At 46.3% G+C, this 24285-nt stretch overlaps 2 protein-coding genes and 1 long non-coding RNA gene across 5 annotated transcripts; 2 read left to right on the top strand and 1 right to left on the bottom strand.

Moving 5' to 3' along the window:
- The first annotated feature begins 1970 nt into the window (after positions 1-1970).
- On the top strand, positions 1971-12673 carry LOC121574771. Of its 3 annotated transcripts, XR_006002257.1 has the most exons (4): positions 1971-2118; positions 11072-11177; positions 11279-11383; positions 11529-11960. It is a non-coding gene; the product is annotated as an uncharacterized LOC121574771 (long non-coding RNA). The 3 variants fall into 3 exon arrangements; XR_006002258.1 differs by lacking the exons at positions 11279-11383; positions 11529-11960 and adding an exon at positions 12636-12673; XR_006002256.1 differs by having other exon boundaries at positions 11279-11960.
- Positions 7105-10741, bottom strand: b3galt6 (UDP-Gal:betaGal beta 1,3-galactosyltransferase polypeptide 6). The gene is made up of 3 exons (XM_041887337.2): positions 9788-10741; positions 8882-9464; positions 7105-8615 (listed from the first exon to the last, which is right to left on the bottom strand). Exons 2-3 carry the CDS (start codon positions 9419-9421, stop codon positions 8136-8138), a joined length of 1020 nt encoding a protein of 339 aa, XP_041743271.1. The 5' UTR covers positions 9422-9464; positions 9788-10741; the 3' UTR covers positions 7105-8135.
- A 1458-nt stretch (positions 12674-14131) lies between the features above and the next one.
- On the top strand, positions 14132-19179 carry LOC121574769. The gene is made up of 3 exons (XM_041887336.2): positions 14132-14412; positions 16625-18082; positions 18352-19179. The coding sequence occupies exons 1-3, from the start codon at positions 14212-14214 to the stop codon at positions 18430-18432; spliced, it is 1740 nt and encodes a 579-aa protein (XP_041743270.2). The 5' UTR covers positions 14132-14211; the 3' UTR covers positions 18433-19179.
- The last annotated feature ends 5106 nt before the right edge of the window (positions 19180-24285 follow it).

Here is a 24285-nt window from a genome sequence, read left to right as displayed (position 1 = left end):
TGAAAAAAATAACTTGTTTCAAAAAATTCAAAGAAATAAATAACGGAAAAATTCAGCCCCTTTGATATGAAGCCCCTAAATAAGATCTGGTGCAACCAATTACCTTCAGAAGTCACATAATTAGTTAAATAAAGTCCACCTGTGTGCAATCTATGTGTCACATGATCTCAGTATATTTTCACCTGTTCTGAAAGGCCCCAGAGTCTGCAACACCACTAAGCAAGGGGCACCACCAAGCAAGCGGCACCATGAAGACCAATGAGCTCTCCAAACAGGTCAGGGACAAAGTTGTGGAGTACAGATCAGGGTTGGGTTATTTAAAAAAATCGGAAACTTTGAACATCCCACGGAGCACCATTAAATCCAAAATGGAGAGAAATGGCACCAGAACAAACCTGCCAAGAGAGGGCCGCCCACAAAAACTCACGAACCAGGCAAGGAGGGCATTAATCAGAAGCAACAAAGAGACCAAAGATAACCCTGAAGGAGCTGCAAAGCTCCACAGCGGAGATTGGAGTATCTGTTCATAGGACCACTTTAAGCCGTACACTCCACAGAGCTGGGCTTTACGGAAGAGTGACCAGAAAAAAGCCATTGCTTAAAGAAAAAAATAAGCAAATACATTTGGTGTTCGCCAAAAGGGATGTGGGAGACTCCCCAAACATATGGAAGAAGGTACTCTGGTCAGATGAGACTAAAATTGAGCTTTTTGGCCATCAAGGAAAACGCTATGTCTGGCGCAAAGAAAACACCTCTCATCACCTCGAGAACACCATCCCCACAGTGAAGCATGGTGGTGGTGGCAGCATCATGCTGTGGGAATGTTTTTCATCGGCAGGGACAGGGAAACTTGTCAGAATTGTAGGAATGATGGATGGTGCTAAATACAGGGAAATGCTTGAGGGAAACCTGTTTCAGTCTTCCAGAGATTTGAGACTGGGACGGAGGTTCACTTTCCAGCACGACAATGACCCTAAGCATACTGCTAAAGCAACACTCAAGTGGATTAAGGAGAAACATTTAAATGTCTTGGAATGGCCTAGTCAAAGCCAGACCTCAATCAATTGAGAATCTGTGGTATGACTTAAAGATTTCTGTACACCAGCGGAACCCATCCAACTTGAAGGAGCTGGAGCAGTTTTGCCTTGAAGAATGGGCAAAAATCCCAGTTGCTAGATGTGCCAAGCTCATAGAGACATACCCCAAGAGACTTGCAGCTGTAATTGCTGCAAAAGGTGGCTCTACAAAGTATTGACTTTGGGGGGGTGAATAGTTATGCACGCTCAAGTTTTCTTTTTTTTTGGTCTTATTTCTTGTTTGTTTCACAAAAAAAAATATTTTGCATCTTCAAAGTGGTAGGCATGTTGTGTAAATCAAATGATACAAACCCCCCAAAAAATATATATTAATTCCAGGTTGTAAGGCAACAAAATAGGAAAAATGCCAAGGTGGGTGAATAGTTTCGCAAGTGAATACTTTCGCAAGCCGTTCACTTACTTCACTTTATATTTCATTGTTTTACAGAATGTTGTTCACAAACTCCTCTGCAGTCGACACAAACATTCTGCCGTAACAGATTTAAAAAACAGTCATGATAGCTGATGTCAGTGGCTTATGACAACTAACTTAACTCTGCCAGGCATTGTATGTGGCCCTAAGCCAGCTGGAGGTCAGACAGCAAATGTCAAGCCATTTAGCCGACCAAAACAATGGTTTGTACGGGGACAGAGTCAAGTCAGTAGCTTTTTTTTTCTGATTCTGATATTATGTTTTACCAGGCTCACAATATACTGTACTTATAAGAGATTAATTTGTTCTCTCTCGCTCTCGCAGTAGCTGCGACGGCAGTTTCCCTTGCCTGAGAGAGGGAGGGATGATTAGACGTAATTAGATTTGACCTGAATAGGGCTGTAAGCTGCACCTGTTCAACATATCACTACATTCACTGCTGCTGCTGAGTCCACTCTCAGAGGAGAGAGCTTCTCCTGAAAACAAGACCAAGATTTTGCTTTAAAGTGTGTGCATGTCTGTTTGAGAGAGAACGTAGACCAGAATTAAAGATCTATCAAGAGAGCACAAGCTTTCTTCTCTCCTCAGAGACTGTAAAACTGCACCCAGGTAAGGCTGTTCTTTTGGGAAGCATGTGTGGGGGTTGATCAGGATACAGTGGGTTTTATGCGACTGTAAAACTGCACCCAGGTAAGGCTGTTCTTTTGGGAAGCATGTGTGGGGGTTGATCAGGATACAGTGGGTTTTATGCGACTGTAAAACTGCACCCAGGTAAGGCTGTTCTTTTGGGAAGCATGTGTGGGGGTTGATCAGGATACAGTGGGTTTTATGCGACTGTAAAACTGCACCCAGGTAAGGCTGTTCTTTTGGGAAGCATGTGTGGGGGTTGATCAGGATACAGTGGGTTTTTGTGTGGGTTCAAAGGAGAGTAGAAAGAGTTGTGTAAACTACTGTAGTGTGAGCTCTTACGTAATCTCTTCAACTCTCGGATGTTACAGAAGCCCAAGGAGGGTTGAGTTGGATTCTTGATCATGAACCGTTAATGTTGGCAATAGAAGTAAAACTTGCCAAAGAGCATGACTAGTAATGTAAAACAATAATTTATGTTAAAGATGACCCACACAATACCTTCTTCCAATACGCGTTGAAGTGTCCCATTCTTCCCCTCAGCAATTACTATTTACAACATGACAATGATTTACCATTAAAAATGTCAGAATGTAAGATAATATCCTCTTCCTCGAGCAGGGGACTACGGCTGCCGGAAGGGCCCGTCGCCTCTTCTGTCCGTCGAGGGCCACGATGACCTCATCGATGACCTCATCTGTCCCCGGAAGCTGACCAAACCCGTCCTGGAGTCTCCCCTACACCGTGACCTCTGCATCTGCGGTGGAAGGTGGCAGAGCTACAGCGGTGTTTGTCAGACCAGGAGACATACCGGAAATCGGTCTTCTCAATAAAAACTGGCCTACAATATGAACCCTCTATGGAAAGATGAGACTCATGACGGTGTTCTCTGTTTTGCTCTACAACCCCCACAAGCATCACAGGACTCGTCTGAAGTCGGTTCCGCCGATCTGCCAACTTCTGTCTGTAGCGTCCGAACAGTTTGGGATACACACTAATATGACCCCACCATGGAAAGGTGAGACTCTCACGAACACGGACAGATCGGTTGTTTTGCTCTAGAGCCTCACAAGACTCGTCTGAAGGTATCCCGTCACCAGTAAACACTGACTGTACAAAACATTAGGAACACCAGCTCTTTCCATGACAGACTGATCATGTGAAAGCTATGATCCATTATTGATGTCACCTGTTAAATCCTCTTCAAACAGTGTAGATGAAGGGGAGGAGACAGGTTAAAGAAGGATTTTTAAGTCTTGAGACATGGATTGTGTGCCATTCAGAGGGTGAATGGGCAAGAGAAACTATTTAAGTCCCTTTGAACGGGGTATGGTAGTAGGTGCCAGGCGCACCGGTTTGTGTCAAGAGCTGCAACTCTGCTGGGTTTTTCACGTTCAACAGTTTCCTGTGTGTATCCAGAATGGGCAACCACCCAAAGGACATCCAGCCAACTTGACACAACTGTGGGAAGCATTGGAGTCAACATGTGCCAGCATCCCTGTGGAGCCCTTTCGACACCTTGTAGAGTCCATGCCCCGATGAATTGAAGCTGTTCTGAGGGCAGCGTTTTCTAGAACAGAGACAGAGGGAGCAGCGCTGGGAGAGAGAGCGGACCCAGGGAGCAGCGCTGGGAGAGAGAGCGGACCCAGGGAGCAGCGCTGGGAGAGAGCGGACCCAGGGAGCAGCGCTGGGAGAGAGAGCGGACCCTCAGACCACCCTCTGACCTGGATCAGGAACTACACAAGAGGCACAGAATACACATGGTATGTAAAAAAAAAAAAAAAAGAAACGTCCTCTCACTGTCAACTGCGTTTATTTTCAGCAAACTTAACATGTGTAAATATTTGTATGAACATAACAAGATTCAACAACTGAGACATAAACTGAACAAGTTCCACAGACATGTGACGAACAGAAATTGAATAATGTGTCCCTGAACAAAGGGGGAGGGGTCAAAAACAAAAGTAACAGTCAGTATCTGGTGTGGCCACCAGCTGCATTAATTACTGCAGTGCATCTCCTCCTCATGGACTGCACCAGATTTGCCAGTTCTTGCTGTGAGATGTTACCCCACTCTTCCACCAAGGCACCTGCAAGTTCCCGGACATTTGTGGGGGGAATGGCCCTAGCCCTCACCCTCCGATCCAACAGGTCCCAAACGTGCTCAATGGGATTGAGATCCGGGCTCTTTACTGGCCATGGCAGAACACTGACATTCCTGTCTTGTAGGAAATCACGCACAGAACGAGCAGTATGGCTGGTGGCATTGTCATGCTGGAGGGTCATGTCAGGATGAGCCTGCAGGAAGGGTACCATATGAGGGAGAAGGATGTCTTCCCTGTAACGCATAGCGTTGAGATTGCCTGCAATGACAACAAGCTCAGTCCGATGATGCTGTGACACACCGCCCCAGACCATGACGTGACCCTCCACCTCCAAATTGATCTCGCTCCAGAGTACAGGCCTCGGTGTAACGCTCATTCCTTCGACGATAAATGCGAATCCGACCATCACCCCTGGTGAGACAAAACTGTGACTCGTCAGTGAAGAGCACTTTTTGCCAGTCCTGTCTGGTCCAGCGACGGTGGGTTTGTGCCCATAGGCGACGTTGTTCCTGGTGATGTCTGGTGAGGACCTGCCTTACAACAGGCCTACAAGCCCTCAGTCCAGCCTCTCTCAGCCTATTGCGGACAGTCTGAGCACTGATGGAGAGATTGTGCGTTCCTGGTGTAACTCGGGCAGTTGTTGTTGCCATCCTGTACCTGTCTCGTAGGTGTGATGTTTGGATGTACCGATCCTGTGCAGGTGTTGTTACACGTGGTCTGCCACTGCGAGGACGATCAGCTGTCTGTCCTGTCTCCCTGTAGCGCTGTCTTAGGCGTCTCACAGTACGGACATTGCAATTTATTGCCCTGGCCACATCTGCAGTCCTCATGCCTCCTTGCAGCATGCCTAAGGCACGTTCACGCAGATGAACAGGGACCCTTGGCATCTTTCTTTTGGTGTTTTTCAGAGTCAGTAGAAAGGCCTCTTTAGTGTCCTAAATTTTCATAACTGTGATCTTAATTGCGTACCGTCTGTAAGCTGTTAGTGTCTTAACGACCGTTCCACAGGTGCATGTTCATTAATTGTTAATGGTTCATTGAACAAGCATGGGAAACAGTGTTTAAACCCTTTACAATGAAGATCTGTGAAGTTATTTGGATTTTTACGAATTATCTTTGAAAGACAGGGTCCTGAAAAAGGGACGTTTCTTTTTTTGATGAGTTTATATAAGCTGACCTACTGACCTAGCACAACACCTCCATAGGAAACACAGGAGCTTGCCAAATGTGTCATATAGCTAGGCTTGGTGAGGTGACGGAGGACAGGAGACACCTTTAGATGCGTACACACCCACACACAAATCACCTGTTAATATACAATGGCTATGAGGCTATTGTCATTGCCAGCTAGGACACTGCTATGACTATAAGTGATGACACCTTAAGAGCCGCATAAGGTTCTTTGTAAACAGCTGGATGTGAGGAAGTATGTCTGTTTAATCTTCTCTTGTCTTGAGATGGGAATAGAATAATCAGCACAAGATGGAAGATCGTGGTCATGAAGAGAAGACAGATGCTGAAAGATCCAAAGTCAGAAAACAGGAACAGTACTTCTCACATTGGTTCTGAGATCAACCAATCAGACACGTATTGCCTCTAAATAAAAATGGATAAGTAGCCTAAGGCTCTAATAAGGCTGTTGTTTGAGGTCAAACAGTTTCTGTAGGGATTATTAGAGTACTATGGGTGGGGATTGGGGAACCCTGCTGTAGGGATTATTAGGGTTGGTTCTGTGGGTGGGGATTGGGGAACCCTGCTGCAGGGTTATTAGGGTTGGTTCTGTGGGTGGGGATTGGGGAACCCTGCTGTAGGGTTATTAGGGTTGGTTCTGTGGGTGGGGATTGGGGAACCCTGCTGTAGGGATTATTAGGGTTGGTTCTGTGGGTGGGGATTGGGGAACCCTGCTGCAGGGTTATTAGGGTTGGTTCTGTGGGTGGGGATTGGGGAACCCTGCTGTAGGGATTATTAGGGTTGGTTCTGTGGGTGGGGATTAGGGAACCCTGCTGTAGGGTTATTAGGGTTGGTTCTGTGGGTGGGGATTGGGGAACCCTGCTGTAGGGCTATTAGGGTTGGTTCTGTGGGTGGGGATTGGGGAACCCTGCCGTAGGGATTATTAGGGTTGGTTCTGTGGGTGGGGATTGGGGAACCCTGCTGTAGGGATTATTAGGGTTGGTTCTGTGGGTGGGGATTGGGGAACCCTGCTGTAGGGATTATTAGGGTTGGTTCTGTGGGTGGGGATTGGGGAACCCTGCCGTAGGGATTATTAGGGTTGGTTCTGTGGGTGGGGATTGGGGAACCCTGCTGCAGGGTTATTAGGGTTCTGTGGGTGGGGATTGGAGAACCCTGCTGTAGGGTTATTAGGGTTGGTTCTGTGGGTGGGGATTGGAGAACCCTGCTGTAGGGTTATTAGGGTTCTGTGGGTGGGGATTGGAGAACCCTGCTGTAGGGTTATTAGGGTTGGTTCTGTGGGTGGGGATTGGAGAACCCTGCTGTAGGGTTATTAGGGTTGGTTCTGTGGGTGGGGATTGGGAACCCTGCTGCAGGGTTATTAGGGTTCTGTGGGTGGGGATTGGAGAACCCTGCTGTAGGGTTATTAGGGTTGGTTCTGTGGGTGGGGATTGGGGAACCCTGCTGTAGGGTTATTAGGGTTGGTTCTGTGGGTGGGGATTGGGGAACCCTGCTGTAGGGTTATTAGGGTTGGTTCTGTGGGTGGGGATTGGGGAACCCTGCTGCAGGGTTATTAGGGTTCTGTGGGTGGGGATTGGAGAACCCTGCTGTAGGGTTATCAGGGTACTGGGGTGTGAACAGTAGATATTTTTCTTTACAGTGTTTATGTATTATTAATAAATATGTCACAAAAATACATGTTTCAAAACATTTTAATAGGTCCAAATATTTTAAACATTCATATTGAAGTAGTTTGACAGTAGGTTTTAAACAACACTGGTGATGAGGAGAGGACATGGTCAAAGTGTCACACAATAAAACAACGGTTGGTTTCTTTCAACGACGTTAACAGAAGCAGTCTTTTTTTGTTTGTTTAAAAGTAACCGAATGCCAGCTGGACAATTGCCTGTAGAGTAGCTCAGCTGAACACACACAGCTCTGTTGACCATCACTGGGCTTTGTAAATACGTCAACCAAACACAGACAGCAGGTAGGGTAAATCTCCCAACTGAACAGAAGTCTCAGTAAGCAGGGGAGAGGCCTACATTATTAGACATTCAGTCTCAAAGCATCTCCAAACACCAAGCCTTGACTGAGTCATTCTGTACCATTGTTCTGAAGCAATACACACCATTTTCATATCAAGAGAATCCCTTTCATCACATTCATAAATAGGGCCACTTTCACTTAGAGATACTCCAGGACATTTTAAACAGATTCGGGAATGATTTGAGTGTCTTCATTGTCCTACCAGTAAGCCGAAAACCGGTTCCTTTAAGTACACTCTCTCCCAACATACATGTGCTGTTATTAATAAATTAAGGTATCATGTTGTGTGGCTGCACCAAGTCAGGTCCCAGTCCTGTACCGGTGTGCTTTAGTTCAGTCAGTGAGGGCTCCAGTCAGGTCCACTCTCCCAGTCCTGTACCGGTGTGCTTTAGTTCAGTCAGTGAGGGCTCCAGAATAAATAAATAAATAAACATATAAAAACGGAAGGGGGCTCAGTGTTTTCCTCAGGTCTTATCATAGGCGGGCTGCCATAACAGACATCTTCTATGGAGGTCAACTGAAGGCAGCACAATGTTTTACAGGGAAGGTGGAGCGGGAGGCACCACAGAACGGAGTAAGGCTGAAGGGGAGCGCCACACCGCCTGGGTAACCGTAGTAGGGGAAACACTGATGAGAATTACATGGGTGGACAAAGTGAGGAAGGTTAGGGGTTATAGGTCAGGGTATTCCGTCCTTCCTCTGGCAGCACTGTGAGGGCGGGACGCTCCAGTCGTACACATAGCTCAGTCTGAGTTTAACCTCTTCCTTACACAGCCTCCCATCTCTCTGCAGCGTCTGCTGTTTCTCCAACATGTCCTCCAGGCTCTGCTTGTGGGTCACCAGGTACTTATTACTACACCCCCGAGACTTGTACTCCGTGTCAAACCGAGGGTCGTGTGTTCGTTTGACGTCCACAGGGGCCAGCCACGCCCCCAGTGACACGTCCTCACTCTGCCACACCTTGAGGTAGGCCGTGTTGATTCGGATGTAGTGTACGAGGTCGCAGGAGAGCAGGTAGCCTCCACCCAGGGCGTAGGGTAGGTAGTAGTCACACAGCTCCCAGGCCGACTCCCTCCACTTCCCTGCCGTCTTCACGCGACCGCGGCCTGAGAAGAAGCCCCAGTACAGCCGGCTGGGTTCTTTAGTCTTCAGCTCCTCCTATAAGATGAGAAGAGATTATATGTTATTGAGTGTTTGCGCATACATTTGTTTGGCAGCACAAGCTCCATATTAGACAATATAGAACCGTTTAAAAAAGTCAAAAAGAGTAAAGAAAATCACAACACATCACGAAACAAATACCAGGGTCCTGTCCCAAATGGCACCCTATTCCCTACATAGGTTCCCTATGGACCCTTGTCAAAAGTAGTGCACTACATAGTGAAGAGGGTGCCATTTGGCCCCGTCCCATATCAAACGCATACCTTCAATAGGTCCAGACGAGCGAAAGTGTCATCGTCCGCTTTTAACACAAACTTGAAGTCTACGTTGTGATCCAGCCAGGAGTACATATGCAGCAGCTTCAGGGTCAGGTTCTCATACGAGTCTCGCAGCGCCGGGAGTAAGAGCAGGTCTTTGTGCCGGCCCTGCTCCGTGTTGATGTTCTGCATGTCCTCGGCGGGCAGACCCTCGGTTCCCACCACGAACATAGCTAGAACCTCCGGATCCTTCTTAGCAAGCCAGGTACTACGGATGATGCTCCTGCGCTCGGTGTACTTGGGTCCTGTGGTGATGAGGACCACCAGGAAGGCCGAGAGGTCTTTGGGGCGTGAGGGGAGCTCAGGGTGCTCTGCGCGGGGCTGGGAGTGGGCAGCGTGGGGGGCTAGGCCTGGAGGGTCGGCCTGGCCCTGTTTTAGGGTCTCTGAGGTACACTTGGCGAGGAAAAGGAGGACAACAGCAAAGAGGCACACTCCTCCGATGGCCAGGGCAGTCTTGTGACGACACACGACGCGGACCAGGCTCATGGTGCTGAGACTGAGAAGGGGAGAGAGAGCTGGAAGAGAGAGACTGGGGGGGGGCGAGAGAGATCTGTAAATAACAATGCACGTTTGTCCATTCTGTTAACAATAAAGACAGCAGTCAATGAATGTCTCCCAGAGAAATTAGGTAGCAAGAGATAAATAAATTATACAGTTAATCAACAATTGAACAGATAGCTAACTTAACGTTACCTAACCGAACTCGGCAAACAAATCAGTGGTAAGCAGACCACCCGCAGCTTGCCTGCAACCTGGCTAACGATACCCGATCAATCTCATTCCATGCAAGCAACGGAAAGCACGCTCATTGCATCAAAATCAAAACAAAGGAGGGAATATGGACTACAGTACCTGAATGTGTCACACAACGCTAGATGTTTAATGCATCGATGACAGTTACATTGGCATTGGTTCTGTCTGTAGCTAGTTAGTTAGCAAGCTAGCACAAATGGGAAACGTTAGCAGGCTGGCTAGCTATCGAGGAATGAGGATTTGATTTGCTGCTCACTTCGCTAGCTACAAAATGACGCGAAATAATACAACAATTGAACTGAATAAAAAAAGCAATCCTTTTGTGTGTAGCTAGATGAACAGCTAGCTAGTGATCTAGCTACCATTTACGTTATTTTTGCCACGGCTGGTGACACGCAGTAAACACAAGACAGACCATGTGTTCAAGACAACACGGAACTCAGAAATCTCCAACCTCCGACTTCAGTGCGTTTTAGACAAATGTGAAGTCGGAAAAAAGAAGCTCCGACTGCGGAAAATATTTTTTAATGGTCATACAACTCAGAATTACAAGTCGGAAACTCAAGCATCATCCTAGAGCTACGACTTCTCCAACCTGGACATCACTGACGTCACCGTCACAAGTTTTTCCTTGTCAGAGCCTGTTTTTCCGAGTTCCTAGTTTTTGTGAACGTGGCATTGAACGCGCCAAGAGGCAGTATGTGATGACGCATGCACTTCGCTGCTGGAAAGACACGCCGTTGGTGCCTCCCAGTGGATAGGATTAGAATAAGTATCAAATTAGAACTACATTACAGCACTGATTCTAAATTCTATCGAATGAACTGTGTTGAATGGAAATGAATGTGGAACCCCCCCAACTGTCTGTTCTGGTTCTTTGCTAGTTTTGTGGGTAAGAAACCATAGAGATAGAATTTCTACCTCCATTCTATGGCACATTCTATGTTCTACCCGTTCCAATTCTATGTTCTATCACTATGGAAAAGGAAAAGCCCCTCTAGTTGGTTGCTAGGACACCATTGTTAAGTATTTCCTGACCAGGTATGATCAAGCATTCCATTAGATATAACATGTAGTGATATAACAGTGTTGTCCACAGTCGGGCTCTTGTTTCTACCAATAGCTGACACAGCCAGACTGTCAGACTGACTGTCAGACATGGATAACAAAAAGGCAGCAGAAGATCTGACTGATTACTTCAAAACATACTTTGGGAACAATCTTCAGAAAGTGTTACTGTACGTGCATGACTAGTATAGAACACCCTCAGGATTTTAATGATGATGTTTTATCTTTGGGATATGCTCCTTACCAATATAAACACTGAATGAAACTGTACATTTACACAATAAATTACACTGAGTTGTTGTTGTTGTTTACCAGGAAAGCTCCCCTGTCCACTGATGATGTCTTGGCTCCCACCACTCGCCTCATCAGGAAGAGAAGAGAGGAGCTGGACATACACAAGGCCATGGAGGCCCTTCAAGAGGTGATACACATGGGCATGCACACACACGAACACACACGCACACGTGCACACACACTGACCTCTGGCCCTTTGGCCGCTACTCCTGTGTGTGTCTCTATCAGGACTTTGACATGACCCTGATGGCCCAGCGTGTCAGAGATAAAGAGCTGAAGGAGAGGGAGGTTAAGTTAAAGTAATACCTCAGGAACTTCGACACATTTCTCCAGGTAACCTCCTCTAGGTTGAGAGGTCCGGTAGTAGGACCTTAGTAGTAGGACCTCAACCTATTAATATTTTCCATTGAACTCAGAGACAGGAGTTCCACACCATACAAACTGTTTCTACTAACCAATCCCCTCCTGCCTTTCTCAGGAGAATAAATTGAAAAAACGTCAGTGCGTTGAAGAAAGCGGTGAAGGAGAGAGAGCTAGCTCGTCAGAAAGCAGCAAACCTACTCATCCTGAGACAGGAGCTCAAGGCTCTCACTAAAGAGAGAGAAAAGATTGCTGCTCTCGTAGAGAAACATGAAATCTACCCCCGCTTTCTAGATAAAGTGGTTATAGCCAGCAAACAGGTAATGAGAGATATGATAAGATGGAAGAGACCATCTCCCCGTAGAGGGGTGTCAGGTTTGTATAGTTGAGGAGGCAGTGTGAGCTAATTCTCTGGTCTGGTGTTGGCTTGGTGGTACTGGCACTGATACTGAGATTTCTAAGACTCTCCATGGGTTTGTAACGTATTTGTAACGTATTTAATGGAACCACTACTTTGTATCCTTTTCTCTCTCCCTCTCCTCCAACACTACTCACTCTGCCCCTACACAGATGGTAATGCGCTGTTGCAACCTTCGCTCTCTCTCTCTCCCGCTACTCTCTCCTCTTCCATCCTATCATCTCTTCCCTCTGCTCAATCCTTCTCCCTCCAATCTCCTGATTCTGCCTCCTCAACCCTCCTCTCCTCCCTTTCTGCATCCTTTGACTCTCTATGTCCCCTATCCTCCCGGCCGGCTCGGTCCTCCCCTCCAGCTCCGTGGTTTGATGACTCATTGCGAGCTCACAGAACAGAGCTCCGGGCAGCTGAGCGGAAATGGAAGAAAACTAGACTCCCTGCGGACCTGGCATCTTTTCACTCCCTCCTCTCTACATTTTCTGTTTCTGCTGCTAAGGCCACTTTCTACCACTCTAAATTCCAAGCATCTGCCTCTAACCCTAGGAAGCTCTTTGCCACATTCTCCTCCCTGCTGAATCCTCCTCCTCCCCCCCCTCTGTGGATGACTTCGTCAACCATTTTGAAAAGAAGGTTGACGACATCCGATCCTCGTTTGTTAAGTCAAATGACACTGCTGGTCCTGCTCACACTGCCCTACCCTATGCTTTGACTTCTTTCTCCCCTCTCTCTCCAGATAAAATCTTGCGACTTGTGACGGCAGGCCGCCCAACAACCTGCCCGCTTGACCCTATCCCCTCCTCTCTTCTCCAGACCATCTCCGGTGACCTTCTCCCTTACCTCACCTCGCTGATCAACTCATCCTTGACCGCTGGCTATGTCCCTTCCGTCTTCAAGAGAGCGAGAGTTGCACCCCTTCTCAAAAAACCAACACTCGATCCCTCTGATGTCAACAACTACAGACCAGTATCCCTTCTTTCTTTTCTCTCCAAAACTATTGAGCGTGCCGTCTTTAGCCAACTCTCTTGCTATCTCTCTCAGAATGACCTTCTTGATCCAAACCAGTCAGGTTTCAAGACTGGTCATTCAACTGAGACTGCTCTTCTCTGTGTCACGGAGGCTCTCCGCACTGCTAAAGCTAACTCTCTCTCCTCTGCTCTTGTCCTTCTAGACCTGTCTGCTGCCTTTGATACTGTGAACCATCAGATCCTCCTCTCCACCCTCTCCGAGCTGGGCATCTCCGGGGCGGCCCACTCTTGGATTGCGCCCTACCTGACCGGTCGCTCCTACCAAGTGGCGTGGCGAGAAGCTGTCTCCGCACCACGTGCTCTCACCACTGGTGTCCCCCAGGGCTCAGTTCTAGGCCCTCTCCTATTCTCGCTATACACCAAGTCACTTGGCTCTGTCATATCCTCACATGGCCTCTCCTATCATTGCTACGCTGACGACACACAACTAATCTTCTCCTTTCCCCCTTCTGATAACCAGGTGGCGAATCGCATCTCTGCATGTCTGGCAGACATATCAGTGTGGATGACGGATCACCACCTCAAGCTGAACCTTGGCAAGACGGAGCTGCTCTTCCTCCCGGGGAAGGACTGCCTGTTCCATGATCTCGCCATCACGGTTGACAACTCCGTTGTGTCCTCCTCCCAGAGTGCGAAGAGCCTTGGCGTGACCCTGGACAACACCCTGTCGTTCTCCGCTAACATCAAGGCGGTGACCCGATCCTGTAGGTTCATGCTCTACAACATTCGGAGAGTACGACCCTGCCTTAGACAGGAAGCGGCACAGGTCCTAATCCAGGCACTTGTCATCTCCCGTCTGGATTACTGCAACTCGCTGTTGGCTGGGCTCCCTGCCTGTGCCATTAAACCCCTACAACTGATCCAGAATGCCGCAGCCCGTCTGGTGTTCAACCTTCCCAAGTTCTCTCATGTCACCCCGCTCCTCCGCACACTCCACTGGCTTCCAGTTGAAGCTCGCATCTGCTACAAGACCATGGTGCTTGCCTACGGAGCTGTGAGGGGAACGGCACCTCCGTACCTTCAGGCTCTGATCAGTCCCTACACCCAAACGAGGGCATTGCGTTCATCCACCTCTGGCCTGCTGGCTCCCCTACCTCTGCGGAAGCATAGTTCCCGCTCAGCCCAGTCAAAACTGTTCGCTGCTCTGGCACCCCAATGGTGGAACAAGCTCCCTCACGACGCCAGGACAGCGGAGTCACTCACCACCTTCCGGAGACATTTGAAACCCCACCTCTTTAAGGAATACCTGGGATAGGATAAAGTAATCCTTCTACCCCCCCCCCCAACCCAAAGTCAACCATTTTGTGAACATTATTCTAACAGTGTTAGAATCCTCTCAGTTCCAGGAGGTGTGGCAGGTGATGTCCAGGTTGGACACTCTGGTCCAGATCAGGGAGGAACTACTGACCAGCACCAAGCAGAACCAGGAGTGTTGTGAGACGGCCCGGACCCAGCTGACCCAGTACCTGGAGCAGAGCGAAGACAGCCTGTTGCACTACAACAACAGGCTGGCCAAGCTGCAGAGCATTCTGGACGGAGCACGCAGTGAGACCATGCTATGGGTGAGGGGATAACAGTCAACAGACATTACATGTGGCTGTGCAGCCCAATGCGGGATCAGCATGGTTTTACCATTTTTATTTATTTAACCTTTATTTCGACAGGGAGTCATTCTGAGACCTAGGTGTCTTTCATAGATGAGCCCTGCACACACATCAATATACACTACACACATCACTATACACATTAATATACACATCAATATTTACACCAATACACAAAAAGCTAAACACAATCATAGAAAACAAACAGTAAAAAGGACCTCAATCAGCCTTTTGTATTGCCCTAGAGGCACCAAACTTCAGAGAGCCTTGGAGACCATTTCACAAGCAAGGTGCAAAAAAACTAAAAGCAGATTTATCTAACTCAGTGGAGATCGAGAGTTAGCCATACCTGAGACTGGGTCTGGAATCTCATACGTCTGTAAGTTAACAATGAAGTAAGGTACGGCGGAAGTTCATGCAGGAGGGCTTTATAAACAAAAAGAGTGCATTGCATCGATCTACAGACTTCAAAGAAGGCCAGCCTACTTTCTGATACAGAATGCAGTGATGTGTACTGAACCTATTGTCCGTAATAAAGCATAGTGGCAGCTGCATTCATATAGACAATAACTGCCATAGTTTAAAACCGGTATGAATGTTGACAGAATTATTTGTTTACTGCTATTTAATGAAAGGCATGACTTATTCCTGTAAAAGAAGCTCATTTTAATTATTAATTTCTTAACTAACTCATCAACATGATAGCATTTCGTCAACCCAGATACCCAGATATTTATATGCGGTGACACAATCAATGAGAGCACGATCCAATGTACATATGCATAAATAATCCGATACATTTTTAAGTGATTTAGAGCATAACCAAGGCTTTCTACAAACCAATGAAGGCAGAGCCTGGTCAGCCGTGGGGGCAACAGCATACACAACAGTGTCATCTGCATACAGTTGTATGTAAAACATTTTTTTACAGATAGACCAACATTGTTTATATAGACAGTAAAATGTACAGGACTAAAATCGATCCCTGTGGGACACCTTTCGTAATATGAAGGAAACCTGACTCAACATCATCAGAAAAAAACAAGTTGTTGCCTCCCAAGTGGCGCAGTGGTCTAAGGCGCTGCATCGCAGTGTTGCGGTGTCACTACAGCCTGGGGTTCGATCCCATCCTCCGGGTGAAGCGAAGGTAGAGGAATGCATCCTCCGGGTTAAGCAAGCGGGTGTTAAGAAACGCAGCTTGGCGGGTCATGTTTCGAAGGATCCATGACTCGACCTTTGCCTCCCCCGAGCCTGTTGGGGAGTTGCAGGGATGAGACAAGATCGTAATCACGAAATTGGGGAGAAAGAATGGGGTAAAATACACACAAAAAATACACCTTGTGTGTCAAGTAATGTTTTAACCAATTACATGACACCTTATCATTCCGATTGCAGACAATCTTTGAATCAGTAAAGAGTGGTCAACAGTATGGAAAGCCATCGATAAATCAATAAAGAGGGCAGCACAGTGAAACCAGACGGGTGAACACTTAGAATACATCTTGTAGCTAGGATGGATCTAAGCTGACAGTTGATTAAAGATTCAAAAATGGTTGCTAGGCAAGACAATATCGAGATAGGGCGATAATTATTTAGGTCGGAGGGGTCACCACCTTTGTGGAGAGGGAGTACATGGGCCGCCTTCCAAATCCTGGGGATAGCACCAGAGATAAGCATCAGATTAAAAATATGTGTCAATGACTCCGCAATCAGGGGAGCAGAAAGATGCAGCCAGAAAGGATAAAGCAAATCAGTGCCAGTGGATTATTTTTTTTTACATCAATCTTAAGCAGGGCGTCTAGTAGATCACAAATAGAAAGTTGTTTAAATGAAAACAAAGATTCACTAGAAGTTGACTGATCTTCCACCGAGCCAACTGGAGGCAGAGGGAAGAGTAGTCGACTGACTGACCAGGGTCAATTTAACCACAATTTCTTTCAAATAAAAAAGCCTGCCGAGATAAAATGCTGATTAAAAGCATCACTTATCTAATTTTTCTCAGTAATGATGGGAGAGTCTGACACAACTTGCTTAAGCAGGGAAGGGGATGGAATTTCCACGCTTCAGTGCGCTAACTGTTTCCCAAAATGTAGACATGAGAAACACACAGACCAATCTTTCCTTTCCTTTACCCCTCTGTCTCTCTCTCTTCATGTGTTTGTCCCCTCAGGAGTCTCGGTGGGCTCACATCCAGAACACGGCAACTACGAAGACCCTGCTCCTGGGCACCAGCAAGACGGCCACCCTCAACCTGTACCAGACTACCAGCAAGATGGCCACCCTCAACCTGTACCAGACTACCAGCAAGATGGCCACCCTCAACCTGTACCAGACTACCAGCAAGATGGCCACCCTCAACCTGTACCAGACTACCAGCAAGATGGCCACCCTCAACCTGTACCAGACTACCAGCAAGACGGCCACCCTCAACCTGTACCAGACTACCAGCAAGACGGCCACCCTCAACCTGTACCAGACTACCAGCAAGACGGCCACCCTCAACCTGTACCAGACTACCAGCAAGACGGCCACCCTCAACCTGTACCAGACTACCAGCAAGATGGCCACCCTCAACCTGTACCAGACTACCAGCAAGATGGCCACCCTCAACCTGTACCAGACTACCAGCAAGATGGCCACCCTCAACCTGTACCAGACTACCAGCAAGACGGCCACCCTCAACCTGTACCAGACTACCAGCAAGACGGCCACCCTCAACCTGTACCAGACTACCAGCAAGACGGCCACCCTCAACCTGTACCAGACTACCAGCAAGATGGCCACCCTCAACCTGTACCAGACTACCAGCAAGACGGCCACCCTCAACCTGTACCAGACTACCAGCAAGACGGCCACCCTCAACCTGTACCAGACTACCAGCAAGACGGCCACCCTCAACCTGTACCAGACTACCAGCAAGATGGCCACCCTCAACCTGTACCAGACTACCAGCAAGATGGCCACCCTCAACCTGTACCAGACTACCAGCAAGATGGCCACCCTCAACCTGTACCAGACTACCAGCAAGATGGCCACCCTCAACCTGTACCAGACTACCAGCAAGATGGCCACCCTCAACCTGTACCAGACTACCAGCAAGATGGCCACCCTCAACCTGTACCAGACTACCAGCAAGATGGCCACCCTCAACCTGTACCAGACTACCAGCAAGATGGCCACCCTCAACCTGTACCAGACTACCAGCAAGATGGCCACCCTCAACCTGTACCAGACTACCAGCAAGATGGCCACCCTCAACCTGTACCAGACTACCAGCAAGATGGCCACCCTCAACCTGTACCAGACTACCAGCAAGATGGCCACCCTCAACCTGTACCAGACTACCAGCAAGATGGCCACCCTCAACCTGTACCAGACTACCAGCAAGATGGCCACCCTCAACCTGTACCAGACTACCAGCAAGATGGCCACCCTCAACCTGTACCAGACTACCAGCAAGATGGCCACCCTCAACCTGTACCAGACTACCAGCAAGATGGCCACCCTCAACCTGTACCAGACTACCAGCAAGATGGCCACCCTCAACCTGTACCAGACTACCAGCAAGAAGGCCCAGGATGTGTGGGGTGAGGTCGCTCTGGAGGACACTCTCAAACAGCTGGATAAGGTGTGTGTTCGTGTGTCTGTGTGTGTGTGTGTGTGTTACCATGCTAAACTAGCAGTTTAGTAACAGGCTGTCTACAGACCGCTCTGCAGATATGCTGCATCTATTTATATTTGTTATGTCACTAAAAATCCTTCTGGGAATCTATTCAATTCAGTTCTATTCATGGCGCTGTTGTACAGATAGGCTTTATGACATACCAGACAAGAACTTGCCAGAAACCTTGTAGGCTATCAATAACTGATCTTTATAATGATTTCCTTCACCTGCAGGTTCAGAAGTTCCTCTCCAACCTCATCTGTATTTGGGAGGAGGTCAACCAAGTACAAAAAATACCATATTTTCAACCCTAACCGGCCTTACCCTGAATCATATTCACACACTGAAGCCTCTTACTAAAGACTGACATAAAGGACCTGACTTACCTGTCCTTTAAGACTATTCATTCAAATGATCTACAATACAGTGGGTTTACTACAGATAATAGTGAGCTTACTCACCGTGACAGCAGAGAGGAGCATTGTTATGCTGAATAGACAGTGTTTAAACTAGGAAGTTCTCTCTCTCTCTCAGAACCTTTAGAACCCAGAGAAAGACTGCAGAGTCAGGGAGCCAGTCAGAGGCCTCATTATGATGCTGAGAACCTCAGAACCTTTAGAACCCAGAGACAGACTGCAGAGTCAGGGAGCCAGTCAGTGGCCTCATTATGATGCTGAGAACCTTTAGAACCTTTAGAATCCAGAGACAGATTGCAGAGTCAGGAAGACAGTCAGTGGCCTCATTATGATGCCGAGAACCTCAGAACCTTTAGAATCCAGAGACAGACTGCAGAGTCAGTAGTCAGTAGGAGCTCAGGCTACTTTGAAGACTACAGTTTGGGTGGTGCTCTAAGCATGTTAAAATGGGCTGCTCTGGCTCTAAATATGCATGTGGCAACTGGTGAAATGCAGGCACAAACTCATACAAATGAGACACACCAACTGCTCTAATGTCTACGTGGCCCTCCCTTTCTCTCTCTATGTGACAGGACCTAGATGTGGCATTATGAGCAATGATGTATACATTGAGGGAAAAAAGTATTTGATCCCCTGCTGATTTTGTATGTTTGCCCACTGACAAAGAAATGATCAGTCTATAATTTTAATGGTAGGTTTATTTGAACATGAGAGACAGAATAACAACAAAAAAATCCAGAAAAACGCAGGTCAAAATTTTTATAAATTGATTTGCATTTTAATGAGGGAAATAAGTATTTGACCCCTCTGCAAAACATGACTTAGTACTTGGTGGCAAAACCCTTGTTGGCAATCACAGAGGTCAGACGTTTCTTGTAGTTGGCCACCAGGTTTGCACACATCTCAGGAGGGATTTTTTCTCCCACTCCTCTTTGCAGATCTTCTCCAAGTCATTAAGGTTTCGAGGCTGACGTTTGGCAACTCAAACCTTCAGCTCCCTCCACAGATTTCCTATGGGATTAAGGTCTGGAGACTGGCTAGGCCACTCCAGGACCTTAATGTGCTTCTTTTTGAGCCAATCCTGTGTTGCCTTGGCCGTGTGTTTTGGGTCATTGTCATGCTGGAATAACCATCCACGAAACACTCCCAAAGAAAAACACCCCCAAAGCATAATGTTTCCACCTCCATGTTTGACGGTGGGGATGGTGTTCTTGGGGTCATAGGCAGCATTCCTCCTCCTCCAAACACGGCGAGTTGAGTTGATGCCAAAGAGCTCGATTTTGGTCTCATCTAACCACAACACTTACACCCAGTTCTCCTCTGAATCATTCAGATGTTCATTGGCAAACTTCAGACGGGCATGTATATGTGTTTTCTTGAGCAGGGGGACCTTGCGGGCACTGCAGGATTTCAGTCCTTCACGGCGTAGTGTGTTACCAATTGTTTTCTTGGTGACTATGGTACCAGCTGCCTTGAGATCATTGACAAGATCCTTCCGTGTAGTTCTGGGCTGATTCCTCACCGTTTTCATGATCATTGCAACTCCACGAGGTGAGATCTTGCATGGAGCCCCAGGCCGAGGGAGATTGACAGTTATTTTGTGTTTCTTCCATTTGCAAATAATCGCACCAACTGTTGTCACCTTCTCACCAAGCTGCTTGGCGATGGTCTTGTAGCCCATTCCAGCCTTGTGTAGGTCTACAATCTTGTCCCTGACATCCTTGGAGAGCTCTTTGGTCTTGGCCATGGTGGAGAGTTTGGAATCTGATTGATTGATTGCTTCTGTGGACAGGTGTCTTTTACACAAGTAACAAGCTGAGATTAGGAGCACTCCCTTTAAGAGTGTGCTCCTAAACTCAGCTTGTTACCTGTATAAAAGACACCTGGGAGCTAGAAATCTTTCTGATTGAGAGGGGGTCAAATACTTATTTCCCTCATTAAAATGCAAATCAATTTATAACATTTTTTACATGCGTTTTTCTGGATTTTGTTGTTGTTATTCTGTCTCTCACTGTTAAAATAAACCTTCCATTAAAATTATAGACTGATCATTTCTTTGTCAGTGGGCAAACGTACAAAATCAGCAGGGGATCAAATAGTTTTTTCCCTCACTGTATATATACTGTAAGACAAAATGACATGTATTTAAGTAATTTTTGTTGTTGTAGTGGGGACAGTAGCATTAGTACTTTCTAAAAATGATACTTTAAAGAAAATGTCTTTATATATATTTAAATGTTTATGTTTAGCTCACATTATATAATTTAAAAGTATGTAGCTCAATTGGTAGAGCACGGCGCTTGTAACGCCAGGGTAGTGGGTTCGATCCCCGGGGCCACCCATACGTAAAAATGTATGCACACATGACTGTAAGTCGCTTTGGATAAAAGCGTCTGCTAAATGGCATATTATTATAATATTATTATTATATGCATTAAGGTGTCTGTAATAGAATAAACGTGGCAAAAACAAATGTAGACATTAATAAATGCATTTTTATAGCTTCCAAAATATGTTTTACAATGGTGGGGGAGTGCCAAAATGGAGGTAGGGTGGCTTCAACACAGTGGTTAGAAATCATTGTTTATGAGTCAGGGTATGAGTCCTAACCCTCTTTTTGGGCTATGTGCCATTGACAGTAATGTGTATCATCAGCTGTAGATGGCGGTGTTTCCTTTCAGACAAAGTTCCTCTACCCATTCAGCACTCAGAGCAGCCACACCTTCAAAACCAGGGGAGAACCACTGCCCCCTCTCATTGAAGCCACAGATGTTCAAGGCCGACCATAGTACTGCAGGCATTGTTTGCAGAAAACAGGGAATGGGAAAATGGCAATCTTCGTGGTCAATAGTAAATAAACATGTTTTTCAAAGACAATCATGGTACCAATAATTACTTCTAATACACCAGATGTATGTCCTTGAACTGATTATTTTAAAATCACTCACAGAAGTTATAAGGATAATTTGAGTTGCTAATGCTCTGGCACCCCAATGGTAGAACAAGCTCCCCCACAACGCCAGGACAGCGGAGTCACTGACCACCTTCCGGAGACACTTGAAACCCTACCTCTTTAAGGAATACCTGGAATAGTATAAAAGTAATGCTTCTTCCCCCACCCCCCATAAAAAATAATAATAATAATAATAAAAATAAAAAAAGTGGTTGCTATCATAAGTTGAATGCACCAATTTGTAAGTCGCTCTGGATAAGAGCGTCTGCTAAATGATGTAAATGTAAATGTAATGACAGTCTGCAGTACCCCGGTCGGCCTTCAACTTGACTCAATGAGAAGGGACAGCACTGAGCTTGCCTCCACTTCCTGGAATAGCCCAAACTACGCATGTTATGTATCCATGAGACTCCATCTTTACCGTATTCATTTGGCTTCAACGCAAATGGGAGTTTTTGCATAGGAATGAATGGTGTCACATGATCGATGGCTTTGTCCGTTCATATACAGTCATTGTTCACAGCAAGACAAAAACATAGAAGCCAATGGATGAGTGGGATTATCAGAAGTTCAGAAGATATTGTCCCTTTTGGCTGATGCAAAGGACCCAGAAAAGTATCTTTGAAATGGGTAAAACAAAGTAGACTACGGTATTGAACTATGAGACAAGACATTTGTATTTGTAATTATTATGGATCCCCATTAGCTGCTGCCAAGGCAGCAGCTACTCTTCCTGAGGTCCAGCAAAATTAAGGCAGTTATACATTTAAAAAACATTACAATACATTCATAACAGATTTCACAACACACTAAGTGTGTGCCCTCAGGCCCCTACTCCACTACCACATATCTACAACACAAAATACATGTGTACGTGTGTGTATAGTGAGTATGTTATCATGTGTGTGTATGCATGTGTCTGTGCCTATGTTTGTGTTGCTTCACAGTCCCCGCTGTTCCATAAGGTGTATTTTTATCTGTTTTTTAAAATCTGATTCTACTACTTGCATCAGTTACTTGATGTGGAATAGAGTTCCATGTAGTCAGTGCTCTCTGTAGTACTGTGCGCCTCTCATAGTCTGTTCTGGACTTGGGGACTGTGAAGAGAACTCTGGATGCATGTCTTGTGGGGTATGCATGGGTGTCTGAGCTGTGTGCCAGTAGTTCAAACAGACAGCTTGGTGCATTCAACATGTCAATACCTCTCACAAATACAAGTAGTGATGAAGTCAATCTCTCTTTGAGCCATGAGAGATTGACATGCATATTATTAATGTTTGCTCTCTGTGTACTTCCAAGGGCCAGCCGTGCAGACCCTGTTCTGAGCCAATTGCAATTTTCCTAAGTCCCTCTTTGTGGCACCTGACCACACGACTGAACAGTAGTCCAGATGCGACAAAACTAGAGCCTGTAGGACCTGCCTTGTTGATAGTGCTGTTAAGAAGGCAGAGCAGCGCTTTATTATGGACAGACTTCTCCCCATTTTAGCTACTGTTGTATCAATATGTTTTGACCATGACAGTTTACAATCCAGGGTTACTCCAAGCAGTTTAGTGACCTCAACTTGCTCAATTTCCACATTATTTATTACAAGATTTAGTTGAGGTTTAGGGTTTAGTGAATGATTTGTCCTAAATACAATGCTTTTAGTTTTTGAAATATTTAGGACTAACTTATTCCTTACCACCCATTCTGAAACTAACTGCAGCTCTTTGTTAAGTGTTGCAGTCATTTCAGTTGCTGTAGTAGCTGACATGTATAGTGTTGAGTCATCCGCAGACATAGACACTCTGGCTTTACTCAAAGCCAGTGGCATGTTGTTAGTAAAGAAAAAAGTAAGGGGCCTAGACAGCTGCCCTGGGGAATTCCTGATTCTACCTGGATTAGGTTGGAGAGGCTACCATTAAAGAACACCCTCTGTGTTCTGTTAGACAGGTAACTCTTTATCCACATTATAGCAGGGGATGTAAAGCCATAACACATACATTTTTCCAGCAGCAGACTATGATCGATAATGTCAAAAGCTGCACTGAAGTCTAACAAATCAGCCCCCACAATCATTTTATCATCCATTTCTCTCAGCCAATCATCAGTCATTTGTGTAAGTGCTGTGCTTGTTGCATGTCCTTCTCTATAAGCATGCTGAAAGTTTGTTGTCAATTTGTTTACTGTAAAATAGCATTGTATCTGGTCAAACATAATTATTTCCAAAACTTTACTAAGGGTTGGTAACAGGCTGATTGGTCGGCTATTTCAGCCAGTAAAGGGGGCTTTACTATTCTTAGATAGCGGAATGACCTTTGCTTCCCTCCAGGCCTGAGGACACACACTTTCTAGTAGGCTGAAATTGAAGATGTGGCAAATATCTCGTAAATGTATCAGCTGCTGCAGTGCCTTAAGTAACAGGGTCCTCAAATCTGTAGATTTTAATTATTGCCTGTATCACTGAGAAAAATGATGACTAACCAGATCAATAATTGTTATGCATGAATTGGAAATGTGTTTCATTTCCTGCAATGACCACCACGTGGGCTACGAGCTGGGTGTTTCATCAGTGAAACACCTTTTCCACTTGTGCCGGTCTCTCAGATTTGGAGTGCAATGGAATATGCCCATCTAATAAATGAATAAAATGAATCCAATCGACAGTGTGAGATTAGATTCTAGATTGGAAACTGCTAGAGATACAGTTTCAGTAGACAATCATGCACTGGTCATGGACACACACACACACACACACATATACACACACACACACACACACCCACACACACACACCCACACACAAACACACACAC

This window comes from Coregonus clupeaformis, chromosome 10, assembly GCF_020615455.1.
Source record: "Coregonus clupeaformis isolate EN_2021a chromosome 10, ASM2061545v1, whole genome shotgun sequence".
Classification (NCBI taxonomy): Eukaryota; Metazoa; Chordata; class Actinopteri; order Salmoniformes; family Salmonidae; genus Coregonus; species Coregonus clupeaformis.
This window is presented reverse-complemented; position numbering and strand designations above follow the sequence as displayed.